At 43.8% G+C, this 12169-nt stretch overlaps 1 protein-coding gene across 1 annotated transcript in view; it reads right to left on the minus strand.

The window, feature by feature from the left end:
* LOC124282758 (dynein axonemal heavy chain 2-like) overlaps positions 1-12169 on the minus strand; it is a 109888-nt gene that overhangs the window by 21977 nt on the left and 75742 nt on the right. Inside the window, 9 exon segments of the mRNA XM_046718785.1 lie at positions 437-586; positions 2807-2957; positions 3863-4078; positions 5030-5320; positions 5860-6146; positions 6897-7038; positions 7575-7691; positions 9915-10125; positions 11826-11971. Of these exon segments, the coding sequence (XP_046574741.1) occupies positions 437-586; positions 2807-2957; positions 3863-4078; positions 5030-5320; positions 5860-6146; positions 6897-7038; positions 7575-7691; positions 9915-10125; positions 11826-11971 (1711 nt within the window).

The following is a 12169-nucleotide window of genomic DNA, read 5'->3' on the forward strand; positions in this document are numbered from 1 at the left end:
ACACGTGTTACATCGACTTAGATCCAACTTGACCAACACAAGCAAATGTGTGGGGCCACAAATATCCCTCCTCTGCCGGGGACTTGTGTTGATGTGACACACAAGACATTTAATGGCTAGCTTGTCCATTGTCAACGATGGCGATGGAGACGCCATTGATCCGCCATAACATGACTGAGTTCTGTCTAGAAGAAACGTTTGACATTCTAGTTTTCCCGAAGCATACGGAAATAACCGAGGCCTTGCGAATGATCACTTATGAAACAACGTCACTGATTGCACAACTAATTCTGATTACAACCAATCACGAATCCTGAACACTCGCACCATGAAAGGGCCGTATTAGAACAGAGGTTCATAGGAAGTTATAACAAGTAACCTCTGTGGGAAGAGAATGATGCAACAAAGACTTTTTGATTATTTATGTTTTTCCAACCTTGCTCCTTGACTGCGAAGTTGACAATGGTGGCCTTGGTGGAAATCTGGGGGGTGTAGTGGGGGTTGCTGAGCTTGGTGGTGATGTAGAAGCGGAAGTCGTAGTTGTACTCAATCTCCTTGTCTCCCAGTCGTATGATGTATGCCCCGCCTGCAACAGTGTCACTATTTAGCCATTTCATCCACTGGGTTTTAGGGCCATGAAATCTTGGACAAATAAACATCTAACTACATTAATGACTCTCAAAGAAATGATAATAATTTCCAGGGAATCACAAACAGTTAATAAAGGCATCAAAGGCTGCTGTTTTTATAATGACTTAAATAAGAGTAATTAATTTATTTGTATCTCATATTTTTAAAGTATTTTTTCCACAACTACCATTAATTTATTTGGCTGTGTCTATTCTTTATAGATTCAAGAAATTCTTTTCCTGATTCAGACCTGTGTAGAATTTCCATAGGTGCCATGCAACGACAATAAACCATATTTTCTCCAACAGACACTGAGTAAAAACAAAGATTCTCAAAACAAACGGGGATACAAAGATCTGGTGTATAGGCTTAGTGTTCAGTTGTATATTGAAAGCTGGGATTATCTAGCTCTAAAGTAAATGCATGTAGCCAGCATATGGAATACAAATTGACTCTACAAGTCATAACATTAGTAATAACATGGGCAGATTTTACTGACCACTGCTTTAGACTTGGGGCCTAGTACTGGCCTCAGAGCTGGTCTAGACAAATTCCTAGAAAGTTCAAGAAAAGCCAAATGGTGTCATAATATTGAGGCTGAAGAAATAGAAGGCGGGTCATTATCAGACACTATAAAGTCAGAAATATTCTCTGATGGGGTATCTGTCTGAAGAAATATGGTAAATCTGAGACAATGTGGTGCTGTGGATATGCATCTTATCAGTGCCATTCAAATTAAACGTGGGCCGTACAATGCATAAAGCCAGTTCATAATTAAACTATATGGCAGTGATCAATATTATGAGCAATAACCACGTCTGAATACAAAGACACGTGATCACCCAAAGGTTGCTGGAATCCCCATGGGAATAAATGATAATCTAAAATCTACACACATTGAATGTGACAAGCCATTTAAGATATATGTGAGGGTGGTGTGTTCTGACATACAGATCATGCAGTGTTACCCTTCTCAGGATTGTCTGTAAATAGGAGGAGTATGCAGACATTGAACACCCTGTTGAATTGTCTTAAACATTCACCTTGGATATCTAGTCCCTATGTTAAATAATATCCTCTGTATGCAGACAATGAACACCCTGTTGAATTGTCTTAAACATTCCACCTTGGATATCTAGTCCCTATGTTAAATAATATCCTCTGTATGCAGACAATGAACACCCTGTTGAATTGTCTTAAACATAAACATCCACCTTGGATATCTAGTCCCTATGTTAAATAATATCCTCTGTATGCAGACAATGAACACCCTGTTGAATTGTCTTAAACATTCCACCTTGGATATCTAGTCCCTATGTTAAATAATATCCTCTGTATGCAGACATTGAACACCCTGTTGAATTGTCTTAAACATTCCACCTTGGATATCTAGTCCCTATGTTAAATAATATCCTCTGTATGCAGACATTGAACACCCTGTTGAATTGTCTTAAACATTCCACCTTGGATATCTAGTCCCTATGTTGAATAATATCCTCTGTATGCAGACAATGAACACCCTGTTGAATTGTCTTAAACATTCCACCTTGGATATCTAGTCCCTATGTTAAATAATATCCTCTGTATGCAGACAATGAACACCCTGTTGAATTGTCTTAAACATATCACCTTGGATATCTAGTCCCTATGTTAAATAATATCCTCTGTATGAGACATGAACACCCTGTTCTTGTCTTAAACATTCCACCTTGGATATCTAGCCCCTATGTTAAAATAATATCCTCTGTATGCAGACAATGAACACCCTGTTGAATTGTCTTAAACATTCCACCTTGGATATCTAGTCCCTATGTTAAATAATATCCTCTGTATGCAGACAATGAACACCCTGTTGAATTGTCTTAAACATATCACCTTGGATATCTAGTCCCTATGTTAAATAATATCCTCTGTATGCAGACAATGAACACCCTGTTGAATTGTCTTAAATATTCCACCTTGGATATCTAGCAATGGCATGAACACCCCGTAATCAACCAAGTCGCCACATCAAGATGGTCACCAATAAGTCATCGTGGGTACAATGGCACATAATCAACCAGGTCGCCACATCAAAATGGTCACCAATAAGCCATCAGGGGTACAAAGGTACATAATTAACCAGGTCGCCACGTCAAGATGGTGACCATAGGGAAGTTTTTAAAGCAAGACTGACCGATCTTGATAAGTGATCTGTTGAGGATGGGGTCCAGTGAAGGGTCCAGTTTCTCCTGCACATTTTGCAGCAGGACAGGCAGACCAAACTGAATTGCACTCTCCATGGTGCGCATGTAGTCCGACTGCTGCAGATCTATCACCTTCAGACCCTGGAGGAACAGATCAACATTCAGCTATCTCACAATCATATACACATTATTGTAGATCATATGTGTCATACTGAGTTCAAGAAATGAGTGTCGAATTCTTGACGACCTTGAACAAGAGCAAGGTTATAACATCAATTTTGACTTGAGTTTTTAAACTCGGTGTATGGCACACATGGGAGGGTAAAATTTCTTTCTTGCCAATCATTTCTCAATCCTTTTGAGCTCCCATTTAGACAAATGCACTGATCATAACTGCCATCTTAGAAAACCTTTAATGATGTCTTAAAGATTCTACATTGATGTCAATAATCTTCAGCTATGAGTAAGTGAGTGAGTTTAGTTTTACGCCACACTCAGCAATGTTCCAGCTATATGACGGCAGTCTGTAAATAATCGAATCGGGACCAGACAATCCAGGGACTGACTGACTGAGTTTGGTTTCACGCCGCTTTAAGCAATATTACAGGAACATCACGGCGGGATTCGAACCCGGGTCTTTGGCGTTACAAGCCAACGCTTTAACCACTGGGCTACCCCACCGCCCCCTCAATCCAGGGATCGACAGCATGAGCATCAATCTACGCAACCGGGAACTGATGACATGTGTCAGCCAAGTCAGTGAGCCTGACCATCCAATCCCGTTAGTCGCCTCTTACGACAAGCATGGGTTACTGAAGATCAATTCTAACCCGTATCTTCACGGGTTCTTCAGCTATGAGGTCATTCCAAACTTATGTCACATTTACATTTGAATGATGTCAATAACGCCATCCTGATGATGTAAACAATGGTGCCTCTAAACTCTAAAGTGATACTTTCACATACAATGTTTATGGACATTAGGTATCTTAATTAAGGTATCTTAATTTGATCCTTGAAAACACAGTGTAAGTCAACATTCCTACCCTAGACACTTCCATGTTCTTGATCCACTTGATGGCTTGTCCCTGGGGATCGATCATCAGGGGCCACCGACTGCCGCGGGTGACGATGACTCCGTTCTCTGTGGAGAAGGCATCGCTGGGCAGACCCTGGATGTTCCAGTCTCGCACCTGAGTCGGCTTGGCCATGAAATCACAGAAGCTGAAGTCTGGTGCACATGGTACACCAAGTTTCCTCACCTGTGGACAATTTGGACGAAATAAGTGAAAAAGGTGTTCATGCTGTTTTGAACAATATTTCAGTTGTTTAACACTGTGTTGGATTGATGTGAGTGGGTATAATTTTATGCCGCTTTTAGCAATATTCAAACAAAATCATGGCGGGGGACACCAGAAATGGGCTTCACACATTGTGCCCATGTGGGGAGTCGAACCTGGGTCTTCAGCATGACGAGCGAACGCTTTAACCACTAGGCTACCCCACCATACAGACACCCTTTGAAGACACCACACAATGGAAACAACACAAGCACATCCCATGAAGCCCTCACATGTGGACCCCCTTGAACACACCACACAAAGGAACAACACAAGCACATCCCATGAAGCTCTCACACATGGACACCCCTTTAAGACACCCCTTGAAGACACCACACAAAGGATGTCAAGCAGATTCCAAGAAAAGACAACATGAGGAACCACATGGACACATGATGTAAGAACACTCTAGGAGGACATCCCATGAGGACATGACATAGGACACTTATGGAGGACATGACACAGAACACTTCTGGAGGACATGGCATAAGTACACTACTGGAGGACATGACATAAGGACACCACAGGAGGACATGACACAAGGATGCTACATGAGGACATGAGATTGGACACTACATGAGGACATGACATAGGACACTACATGAGGACATGACATAAGGACACCACAGGAGGACATGACATAAGGACACTATTGGATGTTCTGACATAATGAAACTACATGAGGGCATGACATAAAGACATCACAGGAGGACATGACAAAAGGATGCTACATGAGGACATCCATTAGTAACACTGCAACAGGTCATAATGACACTACATCTGGACCCCCCATGAGGCTACCCCCATAAAGACACAAGAACACTACAGGAGGACACTCCACAAAGGGGACACAAATAAGGACGGACACTGTACCTCCTGCATCCAGCGCAGCTGCACCATCTCATCCCTGTAGTTGGAGAGGAAGGGTCCCATGTAGGACAGGAAGGCTGCTGCTATCAGACAGTCCCCCACCAAGTAGCCCATCCTCTCTTCCAAGTCCTTGACCGTCTCCTCCCACCGGATCCTCTCCCCGGCCAGACCGGACACCAGCTTGGACGCACGGTCAAGCATCATCTCGGTGTGCTCTGCCTTCCTCTTCAGCTCCTCCTTCTGAGCCAGCTTTTCATCATACTGACGCTTCAACTCTGCCATCTTGGCTTCCACCTGAGGGGAACATTTGCAGCGGTAATAATCAAAAATGTCTACCACACAAATGCAAATTGATTCTTTGTGTTATTGATCCAATGAACTTGGTATCATGTTCTGATAAATGGGGAAAGTCATTCCGATGCTGTTTTAAATGATCAATTATGAAACTACACAGGATCAAGATATTTATCAACATCTTAAGTGTGTATCGGATAACTATGGAAAGGAGCCAGGCCAACTACTTTCAATAAGCTGTTCATCGAAACTGGGTTTACTTCCTCAAAACAAATTGCACATAATTCCCTAATTGACAGGATATTGGTTTCCCTGATGTGTGTCTGACTGTTTTATAAAAACAATGCAAATCATTTAGCACTATATCACAAATATTCTAGGCATCCTGGCATTCATTAGCTGAAGGAGTAAGCTTATACTCCGAAACATATTGCTCCTCACATGAAAGATGTTGAAATCTGTAAGTTCTCTGGCTTTTCTACAGTGATGTCTGACCCTCCTGAATGACTGACTTGTTACTAAGATTACAGCAGACATACCTCAGCTAGTTTGGCCTTAGCATCAGCCAGGGCAGCCTGTTTCTCATTAAGCTGAGACTGGGCAGCCTGTAGCCGCTGTCGCTTGGGCTCCACAACTCGGTAGATCCGCCCGTACACCTCCATAGCTCGCACCCACATACACAGGGACTTGGCAGCGGTGGACACACGCCCGATGATCTCGGGGTGGAAGTCAGACTGCTGGCAGTATGAGCCAATTTTCTTCAGCACTCGGTCTGTGATGTTGTCTTTGTCATAGTTCATCAGCTGCTTTAAGAAGTTGCCATCACCTAGGAGACAGAATCGTTGATGAGACTGGTCCTTTATCCTAAAAGACCCGTGACGGTCTGGGTTGGAATTGATGCTTGTAACCCATACTTGTCATAAGAAGCGACCAACGTGATCAGGTTGGTCAGGCTCGTTGACTGGGTTAACACATGTCATCATATCCCAATTGGTAGATCGATGTTCATGCTGTTGATCCCTGGATTGTCTGGTCCAGACTTGATTATTTACAGACTGCCGCCATATAGCTGGAATATTTTGCTGAGTGCGGCGTAAAACTAACTCACTCACTCACTCTTTATCCCAAAAGTTTCCTTAGCTGCCTCAGCAATCTTACTTGGAACCATAGACTAACGCTTAGTCTCTGAATATAAACAATTTTGATAGAAACAAAGAATTCCTTTTAACTTGAAAAGGAGCTCCAGTGAAAAGGGATTATTCAGAACCTGAGGAAATCTAAACTTGCTTCATTTGGGGCTTAGCATTGCAGAAAGGACAATACAGAAGGGAAAATAATGCGGTTCAGGGACTGTGAGACAGACTATGGGAACCTGTGCTGAGACAAAACTTTATATATGGGACCCTATGAAGGTGGGTGGGGCTTCTGAAAATATTACATAGAGAAAGGAGGTGGGAGCATTCATGAACATTTATCAGAAGTATTGGGGAATATGAAAACAAAGACAAGAGTTAATGAAGGGATGGGGGGTGTGATGTGAGTGTACATGAAGGTGTAATCATATGAGAGTTCTCACCTAGCTGTCTCTTGGCTTCTGGCCATGTTGGGTCATTTCCTCGGAGAATCATGACCGCCTCCATAACCTTCTCTACCAGAGCAGGAGGTCGGCCATAGGACTTGATCTCTGTTATGTCCTTCTTGCTGAGTGACTCCAGAGCCTGGTGTGAAGAGAATGTAATGTTTATGATAAAACTACTTCATTTTATTGTATTGCTTTGAACCAGGTACATGCAGTGCAACACTTTTTCATACCTTTGTATGTCAGGATGACCTCTACGCATGCGCTGTAGATCAGTATGACCTGTGCTCATACATTTTAGGTCCTACCCTAAACATCCCATGACCTACCATATAGGTCAGTGTGACCTGTGTCCTACCATATAGGTCAGTGTGACATGTGTCCTACCATATAGGTCAGTGTGACCTGTGTCTTTCCCTGTAGGTCAGTGTGACCTATGCCCTACCATATAGGTCAGTGTGACCTCTGTCCTACCATATAGGTCAGTGTGACCTGTGTCCTTCCCTACAGGTCAGTGTAACCTGTGTACTACCATATAGGTCAGTATGTCCTGTGTCCTACCATAAGGTCAGTTTGACCTGTGAGCTACCCTATAGGTCAGTGTGGTGTTTGTCCTACCATACTGGTCAGTGTGTCCTACCATATAGGTTCCTGTGACCTGTGACCTTTGCTCACCTTGATGGCCTCCTGCAGGGCTGGCAGGGCTTCATCCAGGTCATGCTGTGCCAGATCAGCCATGTGCTGACACTTAGTCTCTTCCTCTGCAATACGTTCACCCTTCTGAGCCACAGACTGAAAACAAAGAAAGCTAGTAATGAAACAGTATAGTGTACTGTAAAGCAAGGTGTAATAATCATGTTTGTTACACACACTTTATAATCTTGGAAGTTGGCACATTCCCAGATGATATGGCATCACACCCTAGGCAGGTGACCTACCCACCCCAGATGACCTGAGCCCATCCCCTATGGCACCTAAACATCCCAGTCCACCCAACATTACATGTCCCAATCATCATTAACAAACCCCTGTCCCCGATGACCTGCCATCAAAAGGTGACATACCCCAACACCAAATGGCATCCCCACACCCCAGCCAACCTGATATCACATGTCCACAACATCGATGACCATAGCTCATCCAACATTACCTGTAGTTGGGCCACCCCAGATGACCTAAGCCTACCCCATATGGCAGCACAACATCCCAGCTCATCCAACATTACATGTCCACAACATCGATGACCACACCCTATGCCAGGTGACCTACCCCCCCCAGATGACCTAAGCCTACCCCATATGGCAGCACAACATCCCAGCTCATCCAACATTACATGTCCACAACATCGATGACCACACCCTATGCCAGGTGACCTAACCACCCAGATGACCTAAGCCTACCCCATATGGCAGCACAACATCCCAGCTCATCCAACATTACATGTCCACAACATCGATGACCACACCCTATGCCAGGTGACCTAACCACCCCAGATGACCTAAGCCTACCCCATATGGCAGCACAACATCCCAGCTCATCCAACATTACATGTCCACAACATCGATGACCACACCCTATGCCAAGTGACCTACCCACCCAGATGACCTAAGCCTACCCCATATGGCAGCACAACATCCCAGCTCATCCAACATTACATGTCCACAACATCGATGACCACACCCTATGCCAAGTGACCTACCTACCCACCCAGATGATCCCCTAAGCCTACCCCATATGGCAGCACAACATCCCAGCTCATCCAACATTACATGTCCACAACATCGATGACCACACCCTATGCCAAGTGACCTAACCACCCCAGATGACCTAAGCCTACCCCATATGGCAGCACAACATCCCAGCTCATCCAACATTACATGTCCACAACATCGATGACCACACCCTATGCCAAGTGACCTACCCACCCAGTCGACCTAAGCCTACCCCATATGGCAGCACAACATCCCAGCTCATCCAACATTACATGTCCACAACATCGATGACCACACCCTATGCCAAGTGACCTACCCACCCAGTCGACCTAAGCCTACCCCATATGGCAGCACAACATCCCAGCTCATCCAACATTACATGTCCACAACATCGATGACCACACCCTATGCCCAGGTGACCTAACCACCCAGATGACCTAAGCCTACCCCATATGGCAGCACAACATCCCAGCTCATCCAACATTACATGTCCACAACATCGATGACCACACCCTATGCCAAGTGACCTACCCACCCAGTGACCTAAGCCTACCCCATATGGCAGCACAACATCCCAGCTCATCCAACATTACATGTCCACAACATCGATGACCACACCCTATGCCAAGTGACCTACCCACCCAGTCGACCTAAGCCTACCCCATATGGCAGCACAACATCCCAGCTCATCCAACATTACATGTCCACAACATCGATGACCACACCCTATGCCAAGTGACCTACCCACCCAGTCGACCTAAGCCTACCCCATATGGCAGCACAACATCCCAGCTCATCCAACATTACATGTCCACAACATCGATGACCACACCCTATGCCAAGTGACCTACCCACCCAGATGACCTAAGCCTACCCCATATGGCAGCACAACATCCCAGCTCATCCAACATTACATGTCCACAACATCGATGACCACACCCTATGCCAAGTGACCTACCCACCCAGTCGACCTAAGCCTACCCCATATGGCAGCACAACATCCCAGCTCATCCAACATTACATGTCCACAACATCGATGACCACACCCTATGCCAAGTGACCTACCCACCCAGATGACCTAAGCCTACCCCATATGGCAGCACAACATCCCAGCTCATCCAACATTACATGTCCACAACATCGATGACCACACCCTATGCCAGGTGACCTACCCACCCCAGATGACCTAAGCCTATCCCATATGGCTGCACAACATCCCAGCTCATCCAACATAACATGTCCACATCATCGATGACACATCCCTATCCCCAATGACCTGCCCACCCCAGATGACATCCTTCACCTTCTGTTGCTCGTCAGCCTCCCTCTTCTGCTGGACGATGATGACCAGGTACTCCTCGCACTGCTTCTGGAACTGCGCCACCTTCGTCTTGGCATCCTCCAACTCCACCGACATTTTCTCCACCTTCTCCCGCGTGTCGTCAATCTTACTCAGACCATTCTTCAGCTTGTTGGCGGCATCGCCTAGCTCCTTCTTCTTCTCATTCAACAGTCTGTTAAACAAATCAGTGATTTAGAATGACAGGTTTGCTTGTACATTCTCTGACCAACGCAGCCTGCTGTCCAATGGGCAAGATTTTATGGCACAATTTCAAATCCACCTATCACTAATACAATGCAAGTGCAGCTTAAAATCAAATATTAGTTCTCTTTGTCATTTCATTTGATTTTTGTGTATCCTCCCCAGGAAGTAGAGATTACAGTTTGTACACTTATCGGTTGACAAGGAAACCAATGTCATGTCATGGAACATGTACATGGGCTGAACACATTAGTAGTGTACCACATTATTAACTAATTTATAATCATAACAATTAGTGCTGGTATTGGCATACAACAAGCGATACGATATATCATGATACAACATTTTTAGTCATGGCGATATATTGCCAGAGTATTGTGCACTGAATACAATACGAATCCCGATATAATGGTGGTGATATGATATGTATCACGATACTAAAATCTTTAATTCTAACACTTCTAACTACAAAACACCTTAAGATCAAAACAAAACCATTTTAAAGTATTTCGTCAAATTCCACCAGCGTTTTTCAATGTTCATTCGGAAATGACTTAATTATGTTTATACACATACTTTGTGAATGATAATAAAGTGCGAACATGTTTGACACAGTTCCTGACGCAAGAATTTCCGAGAAATTTATGAAGGGAAAATAAGTATGCATATATTTTAATCATCAAACAAAAGTAAGTCTTTCTTGACAGATATCGCAATTTGGCAATATTCAAAGTTAAACATCGATGTACATCGTGGCCCATTTGAAGTGTTTTATCGGGATATATGACAATGTAAAACTTTGTATTGATTCACTGTATCGGTGGCCCATGAATCGATGCGTATCGATGAATCGTCACACCACTAATGACCATGAATAATAGATTGAATTGATGAAAAACAAACGTTTGCTCGTCATGCCGAAAACCTGGGTTCGATTCCCCACATGGTTCCAATGTGTGAAGCCCATCTCTGGTGTCCCCCAATTCGATTTAGTGCTTTGATACTTGCACTGGTGCAACCCAGTATCACAAAGTGAAACCTAGTTATTAGTCAAGTTTCGAGAATTATATCAACAATAAATCTAACATTATAAGCATAAATATGTCAACTCATATTTCTTCTAAACTTTGATTAGCTATGGCATCAAAACATTGCTATTTATAGACACCTCTTGGCTATGACAGCTCGAGTAAACAGGAACCAGCTGTGTCTGTGTTGTTATGGTTTCATGGGTACAACATCCCACGAAAATATGTTTATGTGCACCGAAACCTCTGACGTTTTAGCACACTACGTTGCAACTGGAGTTTGGCTGGTGCAACTAGGTTTTTATCTTAGGTTGCACCTGGTGCAAGTAGGTTAACATCTCTTAAATGGAGCCCTGCCCAATATGATATTGCTGGACTATCCTCACACCACTAACAACAATATGGATATCTTCATCCAAAGATGCGTGTGTCTGTGTGCCTTGTAACCCTACTCAGCAACATTTGAACTATGTGACATGAGCTTGTAAACACTCAAGTGTGAACAAGACAATCCAGTGAGTGATATTGTGAGCACCATCCCATGACACAATGACACATCATCAACCAGGTCACCGAGTCTGACCACCCAATCCATTAAGTCGCCTTTTACGACCAGGATGTGCTTCTACGGACCGATTCTTACTTCTTGTATCCTGACACCAGTTCGAGGTAGTTGGTGGGCGTGACATAATTGTGCCGTCTCATCTCAAGCAGCATCCTCTTAGAGAACTCTGACACTGATTTGTGCATGACAGAGAAGATCTTTGCAAGGGAAGGCTTCAGCTTGTCCTTTGGAAGGAAGGGGAGAAAATGAAAAAGATACTGATAGTCATAGAATTGACAAAATAGTACCACAGTACTGTATCTCATCTGTATATAAACAACAAGATGTCAACAAAACAAGCATTGAACAAAAGTTGCTGTTAGCATTGATATTCAAATAGTTTTCTCAGATGTACCAAGGACCGAAAACTGACACCATAATCC

This window comes from Haliotis rubra, unplaced genomic scaffold (assembly GCF_003918875.1).
Source record: "Haliotis rubra isolate DU_JTF1 unplaced genomic scaffold, ASM391887v1 Scf302, whole genome shotgun sequence".
In the NCBI taxonomy this organism is placed as follows: Eukaryota; Metazoa; Mollusca; class Gastropoda; order Lepetellida; family Haliotidae; genus Haliotis; species Haliotis rubra.